Raw genomic sequence first — 21,450 nt, 5'->3', positions numbered from 1 at the left:
CTACCACTGACAGGATATATATGTGTATATTTATAAATATAAATATACTTGTATATTATATATATTATATATACATATACTACATAATTATGTATATTTACATTTTATATACAAATGTACATACATGTACTGTCAAATGAATTGATTAACAATTTTCACTCCTTAAGGAGACAATAACAGAAAATCAATTTTGAATGAAAATGAATATTTTCATTCAAAATTCACTCCAATTTCACTCTTTTCTATTGTTCACTCCTACAAGAGTGAAAAATTAGAGAGTACACATGTATATATAATCAGACTTTATAGTTCTTTTTTTTCAGCAAACTACCATTTAGGATGTTAAGTCCTTATATGTCTGACATTTGGACATTTTAATCTTTAAAAGATTATTTGGAGAATATTACATGCATATTATGTTGCACAGTATATATATCACATTTATCAGAAGTTAAAATCCACACAACAGAGATCATGTCTTTAACAAATTAAAATAACCACAAGAGCCATGACAACAAAAGAAATATGACAGCAAAGAAAATGTACAGGAACAACTGTAATTTATTAATTGTAAATAATCAATGTTCAAATATTCTACAAGATATTTAATCCATACTGTCTTGATGTTAGCCACAAAAAAAAAAGCAATACAGGGCAGTTGTTGGAACATTGACAATATTTCACAAAATTGCATTGGATTTTACATTTACTCATGATGACTGACTGACTCAAAAGTATAATGTTGAAGTTTACTAAACCAAGGACATATAAATACAGGTTCAAATCGTCTGGGTAATGTCTAGAAAATGAGGGATGTTAGCAAGATGAGAGTTGGCAAAGGCTATTCCTGCATTCTCATTACAAATGAAAAATAAAGAAGTTGTGGGAGTGTACGGACACTACAATCAATGCAAATTACATTTCTTTTTGAACATTCAATAGAATCTATACAGGGGAGCCTTGCCATAACTACAAAGGTTACCATGGGTAATTATTGTACACTTTGTTTAAATTTCTAAATACAGTTTATATCACTCATCTGATGAAATGTAAGTTCCAGAAAGATAATATATTCTTTGTGTTCAAAATCATCGCTTTTGCCCATGATGTTTGTCTGCCACTTCTAAAGCCGCATAGATTACCACACGTACAAATTGTATGTGAAAAGGTGACAAAAAATATGCTTGTACCTAACTTGTATAAATAGCTAAACCTATGCCCGCATACCAATGTGCCCTACATAATCTTTGCATTACATAAAATGCAGAATCATCAAAACACACTTGTACATATTTTTGGTTTAAATAGCAGTGGACTAATAATGCCACAGAAAAAAGAGACAAAATGAAACAGAGAAATAAATCTTGCTGAAATATGAATTTCTAAAATGCTTACACCCAGAGACAGTTTGCATATAAAATTGTTACCTAAAAAGTAAAAATCAGCTATCACTTTATCATTATTCTCTGTGACATCAAATCTCACAGAATGTGCTTTTGATCTGCAATACTATATGTGGGATATGAGAGCCAGTGTATACTGCTGTCATTAATTTGGAAGCACTACTAGATTACACTTTTTTTTTCTTTTTTTAGGAGAATTTGTGAAACTCCAGCATCAGTAACTGCAGAAAGAAAATAAGCCATCCAAACTTAAAATGGATCAATATAAATACAAACATCGTAGTAACACAAAGCAGATGTAGAAGAAGAATATGCAGGATGAATGGCAGATAAAAATTATATTGTACAAGTACAGAAGATAAGAACCTGGAATGCAATTTTCTTGGGGAGTCTTGCATGAGACAGTACACGGATCCGACTCCACAGCACAGGAAAAAGAAGGCCCTTTGCATCAAGTCACAGAAAGTAGCGTTAGCTGCTGCCTTCAAGATCAACCATCTTATTCTGTTAGGACATGTGGATTGTATCTGTGCAATGAATAATGTACTTGATGTGCATTCATACATCATCGCTCAGTGATGTTGGACTGTTTTTGAATGGAAAAAAAACCAGTCCAAAACAAAAAAACAAACAAAAAAGCACTTATACGCTTCTTGGAGACAAGTCGCTACTCCAATGGATTCTTACATAAGTTCTTGTCACAGATACAGGAGTGACAACACTGTGACCAACTATGTAAGTAATCTTCATGATGTATTGCAAAAAAAAAAAAAGAGAAAAAAATAAGTTGATCAATCTAGAGGCAGTGCCACTTGCAAATGTAAATACTCATTTGTAACCTTTCAGTTCACAGTGACTTTCTCTGATAATAAGACAACATAAAGGGACATCTTACACTGGACCTGCTCTTGAAACACAAAGATGAACCATGAAATAATTATTGATGAATGGAAATGAAGCAGGACCTCTCGAACAAACATGCAAATGGAAACACATATCATTCTTCTTAAAAAGAAAAGAAAAGATTTAAAAGCGTAGTCACTGTGTCGGCAGGAACAAACACTTTAACCTTTTATGTTCTCAGTACTGTGTACAAGCAGCCCTGTCTCACACTGACTAGTCCCACCCATAGCTTGATGACGCCTCAATTCTCTCACTCACTTGGGATTGAAATAGGATATAGGGCACAGCATGGTGCTGTTAGAATCCAGTTGGTGCAAAAACGTCCACCTATATGCCCTCATCCATCCAACAACAGTGGCATATGGTGAATGAAGGGCTGATGTGTTTTCATTTTCCAAACTTGCAGAGAAATTCCTTTATACTAGTCTTAAAGACCCCACTGTATCTTCCAGGATTGGTTGACAGAGAGAAATAGGATGAAAGGAATGAGTGATGAACAGCACAACATGGCTTCCCTGGGCAAAGCTAGTTGTTGTAGACCATCTTGACAAATTCTGTAGAGTGAAAATAAAGAGATAGAACAGAAAAGATTGACAATTCAAATCACCTTGCCACAAGAGCACATTGAATCATTTAAAGGGATTGTATAGTTTTGGTTGAGACCTAATTTCAGGTTTCTAACATTTTTTGGTGAGATTATGAGAAACCTCTTATGAAACATGAAAGAACATGTAATTCTATGAGGAATTCAATGTTTATTTGATGAAAATTGGTTTTGAAATGGCTGACATATCCAAAAAAGAGTGATTCTAATAAAGTGTGGGACCCGAACTTTATAAGATCGCTTTGTTTTACTTTGTTTTTGGATGTTTCAGTCATCCCAATCCCGATTTTCATCAAATAAACTTTGAATTCCTCTTTAAATAGTACGCTCTGTACTATATCATAAGTGTTTTCTTGGTATCTCGCAAAAAGTTAAAAGCTCAATTCTCATCTCCACCAATACTGTACTATCCCTTTACTATAACCTCATGATTTTGGATTTCGGCATTATTTGAGTGATACGAAAAACAACATTTTGTGGATTAAATCAAGACCATGACAAGAGATGTTCATCATATCTATATGTTATTGTTGTTATCCATATTACTTTGTTGCACTTCTTTGCATGATTTCTTTCCTGGCATGTATGCAGTTATGTGATCAAGCAGCATCGAGGCATCAAATACATGCATTTGCTGCCTATGTAATTGTCTCATAGTGGATATGATTTCTGTATCATTGGATGAATTTCAAATAAAGAATAAGAGAAAACAAAACTCTTTGTGTGTGTATGTATGTGTGTGTGTGTGTATGTGAAATTGCAATTTGTCAGGTATACTTGTGTGTGTGTGGTGTCTTACTAGTGTAATATCTAAACATCTGGTCCTGCCCCCTATCTACGTGCATACACTGCTTTAACTGAGTAAACACTAACTCTTGAACATCAACATGAACATCAGGCCACGTGGAGGGCATTGTGTGAGTAGTTTTCATGTGATAAATAAATTCTGTCGCTTTTTGCTCTCTTTCTAAGGAAGAGATGTATATCTCCACCTGTCCACATCTACTGGGTTGGGGCCTAAAGAAGAGCAAAATTTATGATGTGTATCTTCTCAAAGTAAGTGTGCTATTCCATTCTTGACGAGAATAATTTCATCTCTGTTACATGTTGTATTCCTGTGCTTCTCAGCCAATAGGCTGTGGCCAACTGGGCCGCATAGTTCTTTCAGATGGGCTGCCATGTGGGCCAAAAAATATAATAAAAAAAGACACATATTTGAGCCTATATCTCAAATCTCCATATAATTTGCTCACAATTTTAAATCACTTGTTATGCGTGAAATATAAAATTCCTGTGGTCTATTCATATTCCAGTCTCATGAATACTTCAGTCACAGTAATATTTGGACCCCTCTGAAATATCTCCATTAAACCAACATTTCTGAATGGGATTTCCAACCATGACAATATTGTAAACCACCAAGCCCTTGGGAAATTTTGCAGAATTAATGTTTGGCTTGTCATCACTAAATTGGTACCATTGAGTTTGACTATACGTAAATGTGACCGTGCATCGCAAAACCAACAAAAGTCGCATGCCCTGGTTATACACGAGGACTCAAAATAAGTACGTGAAAAGCATCAACCTGTACTCAATCTCTAGTTTATATATGTGACCCTGCACCTCAAAACAAACAAAAAGTCGCCAGACATGAATTATTAGTTAAGACCATATTCTGAAAGAGCAGACTTTAAGCTTTAAAATGATGTATAACTCAAATCAAATGGACTCTCCTAACCTATCTATATACTGTAAACGTGGAAATTTTCGCGGTACATTAATTTTCGCGGATTTCGCGCTACGCTCGGCTAGCGCGAATTCAAAAACGCGCGAATATATCTTCACAATTTTCTACGCACATTTTGAACGGGATGAATTGTGTGCGCTTCATCGATGATACTGCTACGTAGTACAATGTACAGGCATGTTTACGCTACTAGTACTGTGCGAAGAGACGATACCCTAGATTGCTGTGTACTGTAGCATGCATGTGTGCACCGCACGCATCGATGCTACAGCTACAGTCCCCCGTGACTACGGTACTAGAGTCACAGCTGTACTACGTATTTGCGTGCTTGTACTCGCAGTCGAGCCGCTCGCTACGTCGCTTGTCGTACGCTGGCATAGCAAGCTATGTAACAGAGGCTTTGAAAGCAGTGAATGTGTACTACAGTAAAGTAACCTGCTGCGGAGCGCGAATTTAAGAACCCGCGAATACGTTTTCGAGCCGCTCAGCGCGAAAATATTGACGTTTACAGTATTGGAAAGAAAGCACAAACTAAGGAAAAGTGTGAACTGAGAAAAGAGGCTCTGAAGTACAGTGTCTATTCAAGCGCTTTAAATCTTTACCAAACCGTGCTGGCTGTGAGATGAATGGGACAAAAAACAGGAAGTAAACCACCAGAGTAACAACAATGAAGGGATTATCAGATTAAACTGATATTAAAGCCTGCCTCATTAACACATTCTGTCCATAATTAATGCCAACTTTCAAAGCAGTGGCACTATCCTTTCAAAAGTTATTAGAGTTGAAAGTGAAGAGTGTGGACAAGGTTTTTCAGAAATGAAAAGGGGATTCTAAAACACACCTAATCACACTATTCTACCAAAAATGTTCGAGATTAACTGCTAAAAAAAACACACTTTCCTGCCCGTTTTATGATACCAAATTTTAGCATAATGTAAAAGAAGACCCGCTCTTTCAGAAAATATGAAACAGCCAAGTTCGGCTAGGTTGACCCATTTCACTTATTTTCAGTCCTCACGCAAAATCAGTGTGTGCGACTTTATGCTCGTTTTGAGGTGCACAGTCACATATATTTTCTAAAAGAGCAATTCTTTCTACATAATTCTTAGTTTTGGGATCACAGAACAAATGGGAGATTGTGTTTTTGAAGTTTTTTTAGGACACTTTTTATTTTTGTTGAATAGTTTCCTAGGTATATCATAGAACCACTAGAGGCCCCTTTTCTTTCTTTAAAACCCTTCACACACATATCACTTTCAACTCTAATAACCTTTAGAAAGGATTGAGCTGCTGCAATTGACATTCGTATCGGTCATGAATAGAATACACCTAATAGGTGTGGAAGAGGGCAGCTTTAATCTGATAATCCCTTCACTGTGGTTGGTACAGAGTTTTACATCCTGTTTTTGTCCCATTCAGCACAGAGCACAGCTCGGTGAGAAGAAGTACTTGAACAGACCCTGAAATTCAAAGCCTCTCTTCTCTGTAAACACTTTTCCAAAATGTGTACTTTCTTTCCATTGTTTAGATAGGTTAGGAAAGTCCACTTGTATCGAGTATACATAATCTTAAAGCTTCGAATCTGCTCTCTCAGAATCTGCCCTTATCTAAAAATTCATGTCTGGCAACTTTTGGGTGGTTTTGTGATGCAGGGTCACATATATATTGAACATAATTTGACAGAACTTTACCATTACCATAATCATATCTGCAGAAAGTCAGGATGAGAAATTTAACAAACATGGCCAAATTGAAAGACAACAGGAATTTCAATCTGCTAAAACATGTTGCCATTTCAAAATTCATTTTAAAAATTCTGCAATTGATACAAACAGTAACACATGTGGCTACAATGCAAGATTATTTTTCACTTTACCTTATGTATATGGGACAATAATTATTACGAGTAAAAGTCATGATAAAAACAAAACAAAACAAACATTGCACCAAACCACAGAAATATGATTTCTGGGACTTGACAAGTTAATTAAAGTGCTTTCCCTTACAATTTTGATGCATGTTTGTATGTTAACTGCTATGCTTTGCATCAAAATAAAGAACTCAGCATGAAAGATCAGTTGACCCCCTTTTGGATAAGTAGAATAACTCACAAAAGATACACAAATTTGAAAGAAACAAATTCCTCATTAATTCCAATGATGACTAGATTTATTGAAGTTCCATACACCAAACCTGAGTCACTGATTAATTGCTATCAAAGGTATTATTTACCATTGGGAGCAGTGATTTAAAAAATGTTCGAGTTATCACATTTGATGCATATGTGTAGGTCAGATGTATCACAAAACACCCTGCTATATAAATTTTGCAATAAAGCATGAAATATAAGGAAATAACACTATTTTGCTCAATAAACCGTAAATGTAGACAGTTTATTTAAAAACAATTTTATCATAATTATTGTTCACATTTTGTTTATTTAACAATGCTTATTTAACAATGATTATACCGATTAACATTTTTACATTGGCTGTTTTTATCCCATACTCACATTTTAGAACTATTTTAAAGCACTATAGCTGGGTTTTGTTTCATCTGCAAATGCTAAATAATGCCCTTAAAGGGGGTGGCTAGTAACTGATCAGTGGGAATCAGTGGGAATGCTGGAGGATGATTGTTCCAATATCCTTGTGGGATTCGTTTCAGAGAACATTAATATCTATTGTTGTGTGAAAATTATTTGCTTCAGAATGGTCTCGTATTCAAGTAATGTGCAGTTTAATGTTTCCAGGTAAGCGTCCCTGGTCAGTGACGGGCATTAATCTGCACATTACTTGAATATGAGACCGTTCTGAAGCAAATAATTTTCACACAACAGTAAATATAAAATGTACTCTTAAATGAATCCCACAAGGATTGGAACAATCATCCCTCAGCATTCCCACTGATTCCCACTGATCGGTTACTAGCCATCTCCTTTAAGCAAAGGGGCCCGGTCAAATGTTTCAATCAATAACTGACCTTCATAGTTGACCTGTCCTTGTGCGTCTTCACAGCCAGCTATGAGACTGTCCACCTCGTCATCAGACATCTTCTCCCCTGTAGATACAAACATGATTACACAATGCAACACTAATCACTTAAAAGATTTGGGAGGAGGATAATTATGACAACGATAAACTCAATTGCTTTTGTCTACTCTACGAATAGTGCTGTTTTTCTCTGTGAATACATATCCCTTTGAAAAGAATCCTTCTCCATTTGAATGAGTACTCTTCTTTGTGTTATGAAAAGCTCCATCTCTGACCACCCCCACACTCCTCAAACCAAATATTGTTGTTCTCCTTTTTTTCTTCTTCTTCTCCTTTTTTGTTACCAACCATGAAAGTAGATTCATTTTAAAGGGATCGTACAGTTTTGGTTGAGACCTAATTTCAGGTTTCTAACATTTTTTGGTGAGATAATGAGAAACCTCTTATGAAATATTAAAGAGCATGTAATTCTATGAGGAATTCAACGCTTATTTGATCAAAATTGGTTTTGAAATGGCCAAGATATCCAAAAAAGAGCGATTCTAATAAAGAGTGGGACCCACACTTTATTATGATCGCTTTGTTTTACTTTGTTTTTGGATGTTTCAGTCATTCCAAACCCGATTTTCATCAAATAAACTTTGAATTCCTCCTAAAATGGTATGCTCAGTACTATATCATAGGTGTTTTCTTGGTATCTCGCAAAAATTTAAAAGCCCAATTCTCATCTCCACCAATACTGTACCATCCCTTTAAGTTTGACAAGGTTAGGAATACAATCGACCTTGCTCAAGTGGACCTCACATAAGTCGTATAATCAGCTATTAAAGTCAAAGGTCTTTCAAGTCCTCTTCTCTTTATATTCTATTGATTTTAATCCCCCATAAGTCAAATTTTCTCAAAGTCGAAGCTATTTCTTCAGTCCAAATAGATTTGACTTAGACAAGGTAGACTGTACGTGTTACAACTAAAAGCTGAAGGCTTTTAACTAGAAATCAGACCAACACATCTCCCCCACCTGACTGAGCAAGGAAACATATTTAATGTGAAGGAGCTGTCCAGATAAATTGTATATGTGAATATTTCGCGATTCGGTTGCTATTCGCGAAAATAAAAACACGCGAAAATATTGACTCTGATCCCAATACAAATGTGACGTACGCATACACATGTCTCCGTTCAGTACAAGACTCCACGATTGTGAATTTAACCACTCGGAAATCGTCAGGAAGTCTCGATTTGTGAAAATTTAGACTCACTAAATATATGGTGTAGACAGTAGAAGGAAATTTAAATGGGACGGCTAGATATCATGGGGTTTGTACCTTTAAATTTCCTACACTTCCTCCATCAGGACATCAAACTTCCTGATATACTACATTACACTGTCATAAAACAGCCTGATGGAGGGTTTGTCACAAAATGTGCAAACATTGGGGGGGGGGGGGGGAGCTAGGTAGGAAATATAAGCCATCATCTCGCACCAAAGTTCATTTACTCATTGAAACATTGTATCAAAACATAATTATTTACCCAAACTTGTCATGACATGTCGCAGTTCAGCCGAGTTGATGAGGCCGCTACTGTCCTTGTCAAAGACGCGAAGGCCTTCCACAAACTCATCCATAGTACCCTGTTCCTTCTTCTTGATGGTGGCCGTCATGATGGGCAGGAACTCCTCAAAGCTGATTCTATGCCCTGGTGGAGGAGGAGGAGGGGAAGGAATTAAAGAGGGAACAGTAAGGGGTGAAGGGAGAGGGGAGGGGCAGGAGGAGAGGGGAGGGTAGAGAAGAGGGGGAGTGGATTTACCAGGATATCAGAATAATCCCGAAATGACAAGTCTGCAAGGAATCTGATGACATGGCACTCACTTTCTATCCATTCAGCTTCTAGCTGGCTTTAATCATGTCTTGCTTCCTATAATTCTCTTGATTTTGACATTGAATCTGACTTATATGGGTCTAGGGCAATTACTCCCTGGGCAATGACCCCAGACCCTTCCCCTGACCCTAACCCTAATCCTGAACATAATCCTAACCCTAACCCTTACCCAAACTCCATACCCTAAACCTACCCCTAATCCTAATCTTTACTCACTTAACTAGGGGGGGGGGGGGGGTAATTGCCCTGATACGCTGTATATGACTGGCTTACCATAAACACTTCAGCTTGTTACTAGTTATATACAGTGAACTTGTGAAGTGTGAACAGCAAATTAACACATTGATGAAGGCATTAACTTCTACAAGGCAAATAGCACCATCTAGCCAATACATTACATAAATATATAAAGGTGTACATGCAATACTAGATATACAGCCAACCACATCACTTCATTGCATTATGATATGACAAATGACAAATCCTCTATTTAGGGATTTCTATAACGAGCATTTACATGTTACCATTCTGGACTACCAAACTCTTTGCCTTGTAATAGAATGAAAGCACTCATCCTACTGAACAAGTACCATTAGCTGCACCTTCTGTGAAAGTATTAAAGAAATAAAAAAATCATCTAACTTCAGTGAAAAAAACAACAACCACAAATTGTGTTTCTTGTGATCCCTAGATGAGGCCCACAGTAGCGAATCCAGTTAGAGTGACATACCAAAAGTACCACTGAATAGAACTAGTAGCTTTAGATTAAACCAAGGATAGCCTTTATCCATACACTCAAGACTGCAGCACACTTTAAATGCAAACATTCCAGGCTTGAGGGCAAATAGAGGTTGGGCACTACCCTGCATACAGCTAATCGGCTTCACATACTGTATTTTCTGAACAAGGGATAGCAACAGCCCTCATTTCGATCACGAAACCCAACTCAGGTGAGAGGAATCCCTGTGCTAATCTGAATAATCAAGCAGACTCATGATATCTACATGTACAGTAGTAACGTGGTGCAAGGTTTCTGTGGATGTTAACATCAGCCTACTGTGATATGGGCCTCATGTACTGTAGGTTTATCAACAACAGAAGTTCACACAGCATGTCAGACCCTAAATCTCAGTGTGCGTGTTTATACAGGAGCCTCTCGCATCGGCGCGCATGAGCCGGTATTTTACCTCCCGCATGAGCGCTTATTTCTTGTGTTTATACAGAAGTCAAAATACCGGCTCATGCGAGCCGATGCGAGCCGATGCGAGCGGACCTCAGCTGAACCGGACCTCTCGAATTTTGGGGTCAAGCATAGGTCACGTTCGCAGTGCAGTTTATTGCATGATGGGAAAAAAATGAAAAAAATCAAGATGGCACCGGCGAGGGTCATCAGGACCACCAAGCTTGAAGGTCATTCTTGTAACGTTCCTCTTGACAACCACCCGGCCAAATGATCAATTGAAATCCAGTTTTTCAGTAAGAAGGAGAAGACGTGGTTCGATCATGACAGATATTAAAATACACGCTTTCTGGTTACCTCTCGAATTTCGGTCGTCTGTATAAACACACAGCAAAATACGCGAGGCTCCTCTCGCATCGGCCACCTCAAAAGGTGGCGGACGGAACCTCTCGCATGAGCCTGCATTTGGCGGCGTATGCCGGCATACGCCGTGTTTATACAGAGCAAAATTCGAGAGGTCCTCTCGCATGAGCCGGCATGAGCCGGCATGAGCGCGTATTTTGCTTCTCTGTATAAACACGCTCAGTGTCTTGGAGTCTTCTTTAGAGGCCTAATGCCATCTATCCCATGTGTTGGAGTTATACTCTATATGCACATATGAATCCCACTTCACCTGTAAAGTATAGGGAGAAATCCTGGTAAAGTAGTCAACATACAAAAACTGGCTCATACACTTCTTATAGGTGGTGAGGTCTACAAGTCACAGTCACTCGGCTGACTTTTCGCTGCCCTTACAGACTAGGAGGTTAACAAAGAAATGATGATGATGAAAATAATAATAATAATAATAATAATAATAATAACTAGAGAAGCACTCTGAGAGCGCAGACCTCCGCCAAGCATGCAGCTCATTTCCACCACTGATCTTGTTCTTCCATAGAGATATCAGTGATTTCCACCCATACGTACTCATAGCATTGTGTTCTGAAAGCCGCCCAATTTCCCAATATAGAAGCCTTTGTTACGTCATAAACCCTCAGCTGCACGGCGCGCATCGCCCTAGCAGAAACTAGAGCACGCACTTTAGTGCGCGCATGCAAACCTCAAATACACGCAGCCTGAACTCCCAAGTTCATTGACCCTACCTGCCAAAATATAACAAATCCTTCATAAATTCCCCAATAATTCTTGGATCACTACCAAAAGTTAATCGTTTGTTACTTGTGTCATTCTCAACCTTTCCTAGAAGTATCATCCCAATCCGAGAACTACTTTTTGAGTTATTTTGAACACGGTCAAACTAACTAACAAACAAACAAACGAACAAACAAACCAACGGTAACGAAACCATAAACTCCTCTCTTGGCGGAGGTAATTATAATAATAATAATAATAATAATAATAATAATATAATAACATATGATTGTACCAAAGTTTTCCCAAATATGTTCATTCCATCAATCAAATTAAACTGCTTTAATGCTATGAGGAAATGGTTAAAGCAAAGTGAGTACACAGGAATATCTGAAAACATAAGCATTATGCCTCTGATAAGTGATATTGATCATACAAAGCATGGCCATTCCTTCCATAAGCCCTAGCAATCACAAGACGAGTTCAACAACATTATCATTTTCACACCTAAAGAGGCCGCAGGTGCCATTATGTGTGAGACTGTGAATGAGAGTGTGTGTATGTCTGTGTGTGCCTTTTAAGCGGTTCATATGATCCCCATATGCCCCTGTTCAGCAGGATAGTGTCAATTTAGCACTCATCGAATTTGTCTCCACTTATGCAAAATAGAAAGTGGATGTTGCTTACTCCATTATGCTGATATTGCAAGAAATGTTTTGGTGCTGAAAGGTTCATAAATGTGATAACGTGCTATAAAAGTATTGAAAATTATCATTATTATCATTATTATTATCATTATTATTATTATTATTATTACGGTTGTGTTGACAAAAAGCAAACCTTACCTGAATCAAACTCCTGTAGGAGTTTCCTAACCTCAGCCTGGGTTGGGTTTCCTCCATTAGCCCTCATCACCTCTCCCAGCTGGTCTGTGTCAATCTTGCCATCACCGATCTTGTCGAAGAGGCTGAAGCACTCCTGCATCTCTGTGGAGGAGATGGGCAAGGAGGACAATGAGATAGAGGATGAGGAGGATGAGGAGGAGGGGGGGGGGGAAGAGGAGGAGGAGGAGGAAGAAGAAGAAGAAGGATAGAGGGAAAAATTAGAAAGGAGAGGAAGAAGAGGAGGAGGAGGAGAGATGAGAGAAGTAAGAAATGGAAGTTCAACACACTATCTGTACTGGGCCCCGTTTTATCAAAAGATAAAATCGATTTTAAATTTCCTTACTACACAGGCTGCCATAGACTTACAGTTGAAATCAACTATATAATCAATTTTAACTCTTCATAAAACAGGGCCCAGGATACATGTATATCAGTTCTCAATGTCCTTGTCATCAGTACACCCTTCGTAAAACTCTAGCAACTGTAATTCCTCCCAATTATTTATAGACATTGTTTACCATCATTTGCAGATGAAACAAAACCCAGCTTTAGTGCTTCAAAATAGTTCTGAAATGAGAGTTAGGGATAGAAACAACCAGAGTAAAAAAGTTTATCAGCAGAATCAATGTTAAGTATTGTTAAATATACAAAATGTGAACAAAAGTTTTAATAAGATTGTTTCTAGACTAAACTGTCTACAGTTATGGTTTAGTGAGAAAAATACGGACATCTCCTTATATTTTAGGCTTTATTGCAAAATTTTTATACAGTAGGATGTTTTGGGAAACAACTGACCTACACATACATGTATGCATCAAATGTGATAACTTGAACATTTTTTAAATCAATGCACCCAAAGGTACACAGCATCTTTAAAGCACAGAGTGTATTGCATATATTCTACTACAATTGCATCCTGTAAACTAGCTTTGAGTTTGTACATAACAGTACCACATGTATCACAGGGATGGAGGATTTACATGTAACATGAATACAGCATGAACTTTCCTTTTCATGGAGATAATGGACTGATATATCAAAGCATCTGCCGTCTTTTGACATTAATCTGGGCTTGACCTTCGAAAAAATCTGGAAAGAGATGGAGGTTTGTGTATCAGGTGACATCTCTCCTTCGCACATATCCAAAGTTTACTTTACATTATATCCCCTCCCCCCCCCCCCCCCAAAAAAAAAAAAAAAAATACTGCAGACTTTTAGTTACTTATCAATTATGTTTTATTAGAAATACATTTCTTGACTTGTGAAAACTGTCATAAATGTGCCACTTTGGTTTAAGATATTGTATATATGCCCATATTTTCCTATATATAGAAATTTTTGCAAATGGTAATTGATTAGCTATTGTAATGAACTATTAATATTGTGCTTTGTGATCTTCTTATTCAATCTTGACAATTGCCACAAAAAAAAAACAAAAAAAAACCCCCACACAAACATTTAAAGAAAGTGTGACTTCTAAACCAAACCATTTTGTCAAAACATTGCATGAAATGAGAGCAAATATCTCAGAAAAAAGTACTAGTATTGCAGCATCAGAGCCCTACCACTGGTATGTCACTTGATACTGCAACACTGTGTGCTGGCCTGAAAGGGCACATGGGGCAAATGTTTGTTTTCATTTTTGTCAATATTTTTACATGTTGTTATTTTCATATTCTAGAGCCTAGATGTGTGAAATAAAACCACCACAAAAATGTCAGTATACACAGTAAAACCATCATTGTGTCTGTGCATTGTGGGGCTTCTTCTCCCCCCTCCCCCCCCCCCCCCCCCCCCCTTCTAAATATAAGGTTTCGGTGAAACTTCATCGGAATAGCTTGTTCCGGGTATGGATAACAGATTTATACATAATGGTAAATTGCTGCTCCATACTACCAGCATGGACAGTAGAGAGAAGTACCAAGTTTCTGTTTTGGTGTCATCCCATAACATGATATACTTCTAGGCCACTGGTGCTGATGCTGGTACTCTGGACCAGTTAGTTCACAAAAACATGTTTGCTATCTCAACACTGATGCAGTTTAGAAAAATAAAATAACCTTCTCTTCTATACCTACCACATTGTTGGTGTGTATGTAGATGCTCCAAACCTATCATCTCGTGTCTCCTGTGTACCAATCCTACAGAAAACCTCCATTAGCTGTGCCAACATTCATTCATTCATCACTAATTCATAATAGTGGATTGAGATTCTGCCTGAAAACTCACAATACTTCCTCCTCTGACACAAGAATGCAAGATCGTCCTATACAACTCCAGTCCATCGCATTCTGGCAAATTGGATAATACCACACAGCAGAGTATTGAATCCAATTAGGAATATGAAATCATGTCACGAGATCTTATTATGCTTGTGCCATGCCAAGCTTTTTTGGTACTACACCGATGCACAAACAGTCATACATTACATTGTATCTCTCAAAGCTCCAGTCAGTTTTAGACCTACCACTTTACTTTTATGAAAGGCACAGAAAACTGAATTACATCCTCTTTCAAACTACGGTTAAGGGGAAATGTACAATTAACAGAAAATCAATAACTAAATGACATAAATTGTATGTAGGATATCCTAACACTGAGTTAATAAATTTCAAAAATGCTATGAGAAAACATGGTTGACATCGATGACAGTAATTTGTGGAAAATTACAGAAAAAACGGCATTTGGCTGTGGACTCCTATTGAATTTGACAACATGTCACATGAGATATATATGCAATCAAAAAGCTATCTTAATTATGAATTCAAAGTCCTATTAAGCTCTTTATGGAGGGAAAATGCGTAACAATGTCTGCAATGTAAATAGCAAAACAGCAAAGAAAAAAAATGAAAAAAAAAAGTTTGATGTGAGATTTACAAACAATGTATGTACTACCTTGCAATCACAATAACCATCTTTTATTCACTTTCTGTAATACACTTTGGGATTTCTGACATTTCATTACTGACCTGCACTCATACATTATACATGTACCCTTCTGAATTGTAAAAATTAACTTTGATTATACACTGAATATCAGTTCATACCACATGTGCCATCAGCCAAACTGTGAATACTTTTCAAGGGCAATTACAGTAGCTCTCTGTTATGAGCAAATTTAATTTTGCGGATGGGCCAATTAAATTATCTCACGATATTCAAATCAAATACCTCTGATGCCATTTTTTAGTTTTCTTGCTTGTCTACTGTGCTTTCAATAACCGGAGCAGTTACATAGCTAATTTTCATGAATCAAATTACCTTTGACTACAAGCAAAAACTTCTTTTATTGTTGACACAAAGGGCCTACTCTTGACTGCAACTGAACTTTGTTCTGTTGTCAGAATGATGTCATGTTTGTAGTCTAGGGGGAACTTCTGAAGTGCTGGCCTTCCACAGAATTGATCTTCCTTAGGTGTAAGATTGCACAAGATCACTTACAACTAATTTGAAGACTTCCAGGGATAGCACAACCTTGATTTCACATGACAAAATCCAGATAATCTCCATTCACTCTCCATGAGATCTTGGGATAACATTCCACGTTTAACCCCTCGGTCACCTTATTTCCTTATGTACCACTCTCCCGAGGTTCTTTCCAGACCAATATGGAAACTACAATATACATAGTGTACCAGTATGTACAATGTAAAATGTCAACTGGTTGAACTGAACTCAAACATTTAAAGATTAAATTGGGTAATACTGTCAGATTAAATTGGGTAATACTGTCAAAGTGGAAATTTTTGCGGTGTTCAAATTTTCGCGCATTTCGCGCAACCAGAAAATAGCGCAAAAATAAAAGCACGCAAATATCTTTGCTTGCCATATGCTCCTGTACTTGATATCTTAATTCCGCAGAAATAAAAACATGCGAAACTCCTTCTCTTAAAGGAGACCTCCGGGTGATTTTCAGATTTTTACATTTGAACAACTATAAATTAGTCACACTGAGGACAAAGTCTCAGAATTAGTGATAATTGGGATGAAGAATAAGAATATTTTCAAAATTTAGAACAAATTGCAATGAACAAGGATGATGACATGGCAGATTCACCAAAAGAATGCATGAGTTGGGGCTCAAGGAAGCAGAACAAAAGTAGAAGGCATGCATAGATTATACACAGGTGAATTCGCAAGCAAGCAGATTTGTAATGGAATTACACTGCTACATTTCTGAAATATGTGAACCTCCTATGTCATCATCCTTGTTCAGTGTAATTAGTTTAAGGTTGGTTACTTTGGTGGTCCTCTTGATTTGTTTTTAAATGTCGTCAATCTCAAATTTAGTGGGTTGGATCATTACATGATCTCCTCTTCCACTATCCAGGCCCTTCTATGACTACCACTGCATCTTGCAAAATGTTCTAAGTCATTATCTGGCGAAGGTTCAACATACACAGTGGCGGATCCATAGGGGGGTGCACGCCCCTCTTTATTTTTTGTTAAAACAAAAGAAATAAAAGAAAAAAATGGATGGGGGCATGTGCGCCCCCTATTATTTTGTAAAGGTGCCTCCCCTTTACGGAATTTCTGGATCCGCCCCTGATACATATCGTACCAGGTACTCACAAAAGTGTAAGGAAGTACATGCCACCTATACTACTATTTATGATGTGAACCTGAGACCTTTATTCTGTTCCTTTCCTTCCTGAAGATAATAATGCTACACAGCAAGGCTTAATGCCTAGTCTGGACTACAACAATTACATGTGTAAGTGTTATAAAATTTGTGACGAGATAGCTTGAAGGGGGGGGGGGTGCTGATAAATACAACGAAACAAAAACCATAGTCTCAAACTCAGCTGCATCACAGCGGGGCAACCAAAAAAAGGTCAGACAGTTGGGATCCTGTTTCCACATTAGTAGGCCACATCCCTGATTTCTGGTATGCGAAAGTTACCCAGAGGTCACAAAACTGCAGTAAAATACTTTAGACCATATCAGCTCAGTTTTGATCAATCTAGCGCTATGAAGAAGTGCCCTAGAAGACAGCATTCACAGGACTGCGAGCAATAAGTTTGACATTTTACATAGACGGCCTTTTCTGACATCACTTGAATATATTTTTGCATCATTTCCTTACTGCTGATTTACTGTCAAGCTGGAAATATACAATAGAAGCACCACTGCCCAACACAGGCACACAATTTGTAATCTCGACTGTACCTACAATGGAGCAATTATTCCCATTCGCTCCTCACGACAACCACATCTTCAAGTCTTCAAATCTAGTTTACACTGATTATCCTTTTTTTTTTATTTTGCCCCCAAATTCTGGTATTGTATCCCAGCGAAGTTACTTCACACATAAACACTTGATAATTTCAAGAAGAAACTACAGAAGCACTCTGAGAGCACAGACCTCCACCAAGCAGCTAATGATCTTGTTCTTCCATATAGAGACCAGTGATTTCCACCCACCCATAAGTATGCAAGCTGAAAGTTGCCCAATTTCCAAATATGTAGAAGCCTCTTTTTATGTCATTAACTTCCAGCTGCGCCCTAGCAGAAACTAGAGCATGCACTTTAGTGCACGTACCGTATAAAAACCTCAAGAATGCAGAGCTTGAATTCCCTGCTGAAATATCAAAAATCCTTCATAAAATGCACAAAAACTGCCGGATCACAGCCAAAATTTCATCATCTCTTACTTGTCATTTTCAACCTTTCCTGTAAGTTTCATCCAAATCATTCACAACTTTTTGAGTTATTTTGCACACAAACAAACAAACCAACGGTAACAAAAACATAGCCTCCTCCCTTGGTGAATGTAATACATTGTAAGCCAAAAATATGCTTCACACTTACTATCCATATGTGCTTTCATTCTACATGTATGCATACTGGGACGTTACAGACAGTGTATCATGTATGAAATCTGGGCCGGGGATGAAAATTATGTCTAACAGTCAAGTGATTGAGAGAACTTTTTTCTTTCTTTTTTTTTTTTTTGCTACCAATTGGGGATGCCTTATTACAGGACTCACTGTCACCAAATTTGCAATGATATACATATTAACAGAATTACGAAAAGTTGTTTCAACACGTTCCTTACGGGAACCTGGTGTACCAGGATCCCATAGCATCAACTCATATAATACAAGTGTATACTGTAACCTGGTATACCCGGTACCTGGGTTTCCAAAATGTCAACAAGAGTGTCTGTATTCGTGGCCTAAATTCATGTTTATTTGTGTTATGCTGACCAGAAAGACGAGTTTCTTCTAGAATCTTACCCGGGTAGCTGTTCTTTTTCTGTATCAAAACTGTGTATGTATTTTTGTCTAATTTACCTTTTCCAACATACACAGTAGTAGTGCGCTTGTTTTGCTACAAAACTCGTAATGAAGATGTATGTAGCAATCAAGGCTGAGCTCATTAGATTTTGACCCCATTTGTTGGGTGCCCTTATACTCACAGTGTGTAAGAATTTGCGAGCCAATCAGTGCACGCTTTATTCATATCTAACGTAGTTCGATCGATATTTTGCATTGTTTGATGGCACATATATGCAGTTGACCATGGAAAGGGGATGCATACACTGCTTGACTGCTTTCACACTGGTGGATTATCAACCTGTCCATTCTTTGTTGAAGGGCAAAAAGAATCTCATTTGATTTGGGAGCATTCAAGGTTCTTGGAGAACGGTGTTAAATATAATCAGGGACACAGGAAAGCAAATGTTGATCACAATCGAGTCAGGCCAGCAGTGGGAAAGATTGAACTCTTTGAATGTCACAGTGTTATCTAAAACAACATCCTCTGTAGAAGTTGTAGCTGTATCACTATCACTTAGTATCAGTCTTATGGCCGTGATGTCTCTGGTGCAGGATATTTTATCATGTGAGTTAGTGTGTGTGTACAAAGATGAAACTATGATCTACAGTCTAAATGTATGAAAGAGACAACTTTCTTCAGTCTTAGACACTTTTAGGAATATTGCTTATTACAATTGGTGTCATGTGACACAGATTAGCTTGTATTTTGCAAGTTGACTGGCATTTGAAGAGAGCTGACTTGCATTTGAAGAGTAGTAAGTTTCCTAATATTGATTTCATTAAACATCAGGACAGTCGTACCAACATCTTTCTTTGAGGATTTATGTGTGACCCAAGTATTAAGACCCACTGACCACCTGTCCATGCTGACGTGATTACTCTAAATCAGACAGAGTACCAGGTATAGCGAGGTGCCCGCACCTCGTCAGGGGGCCCGAATACCGTCACCCCACTTAAAATTGTTTTAAGCGCACTAAACAAAAATTTATGCCCGGGAATGTGTTCAGTACGCTTGAAACTTGGCAGGGCTACCACAACCAAGCAAATTGTGGTGAAAACCGAACAGTTTTTCGCGAAAATCTGAAATTTAATCGGAATACGTGTTATAAGTATCACCACTGTCCCCGCACGCATCTTTTACGTGTATGTCTATGGGAGCATCACGGTCACCCGCACACGTCTTTTACGTGCTTTGTCTATGGGAGCGCAGGTGACGAGTTGCGGGCCCCTTCCTTAGCGCGCAACTTTTTCGCATCGTTCGCGTTTGACGACGATAGTTGCAAATTTTCGATATCGATCAGTGAACTTGTGATTCCATTGGAATTTTCAGCATTTTTCCTGTATGTGAGATGGATTTCAAAGAATTTCAGTGGCAAAATGTGATTCAAATATGCGCAAACATTAACTATGACGAGGTGCGGGTCACCCAAGTATACTACTAGATCAAGACACACATACTTTTTTCACCATTTCAATTGAAATTTCACTGAATGTTGCCAGTATATTTATACTGCTCACTCGAGGGGATTGATTCTTACTTGTAATGAGTGGAAATACACACAGTTAGGTTTTTTTAATGTCTTTAGCATATCAATTCATACAATGGCAAGAAACCGGAAGTGTCAGACAACATGCTGTATGTATCGTATGTATGCATCGAAATGCCGACATGCCGCCGACGTACACGACCGAACGCGAAGAATGCTGGCTGGCTAACCACTGACAACGCCCTTACTCTTCCGACATTGAGAGAGAAAAACCCTGCGCTAAATCTACGTTTGAGGAAGGAATGTCTCTTGTCGAGAACTAGTATTCATGAAGAAAGCGTTGCTGAGAGAATATAAGGTTTTGGCGAAATCATGATCACGCATTTCGTAGTAAAGTTCTCGCAAATCTAAAAACTGGATGGGCAGGGGTTCACAACTCGCAGCCAACGGAGGGGCGGCCCACTGCCCGTGACAATGAAACGGCGTGTGTCAGTGGATCGGAATTCGATGCAAGCTCGTACACACGAACGTACAAAAAACACTTACCTGAGAGTTGTTCCTCTGTGACGGACTGTAAATGAAAAGAGAAAGATACAAATTAGGTACAGTGGTGACATAATTGTGAGATTTTCACATCAAATGATACGAAAATCGCAGAAATTCTTACCATGTTGAATGAGTTCCGTGATTTTCTCCGACGTCTAAAAGCAGGTGATCGGATTAGTACAGTGTGTTTTGCAGTACCAGTGTGTGTTGAATAGAACGTACGGCATGTCGTCGCACACACCGTACGTTTACAAACTGAGCGGTTGACCGATTATACTGTACATTCATTGCATTACGCGCGACTGAGTGCTATGGGATCAGCGTAAATCTAAAGACACAGAGATTTGTAGATCCTTATTTTCTCTCTCAATCATGATTCTTGATATATTTTCATTTTCATATCGCAT

General features: G+C 38.0%; 1 protein-coding gene across 1 annotated transcript; it reads right to left on the bottom strand.

Annotated features, from left to right (window-relative positions):
• Window positions 1-2,723: 2,723 nt before the first annotated feature.
• LOC139740330 (myosin-2 essential light chain-like) lies at window positions 2,724-21,268 on the bottom strand. The gene is made up of 6 exons (XM_071650924.1): window positions 21,165-21,268; window positions 21,044-21,068; window positions 12,691-12,831; window positions 9,184-9,348; window positions 7,640-7,717; window positions 2,724-2,860 (listed from the first exon to the last, which is right to left on the bottom strand). The coding sequence occupies exons 1-6, from the start codon at window positions 21,165-21,167 to the stop codon at window positions 2,832-2,834; spliced, it is 441 nt and encodes a 146-aa protein (XP_071507025.1). The 5' UTR covers window positions 21,168-21,268; the 3' UTR covers window positions 2,724-2,831.
• Window positions 21,269-21,450: the final 182 nt, after the last annotated feature.

The sequence above is a fragment of the Diadema antillarum genome, unplaced genomic scaffold (assembly GCF_040938485.1).
Source record: "Diadema antillarum isolate AM-2024a unplaced genomic scaffold, OU_Dant_1.0 seq00000847_RagTag, whole genome shotgun sequence".
Taxonomy (NCBI): domain Eukaryota; kingdom Metazoa; phylum Echinodermata; class Echinoidea; order Diadematoida; family Diadematidae; genus Diadema; species Diadema antillarum.
Note: the sequence above shows the minus strand (reverse complement) of the source record. Positions and strands in the feature narration are given on the sequence as shown.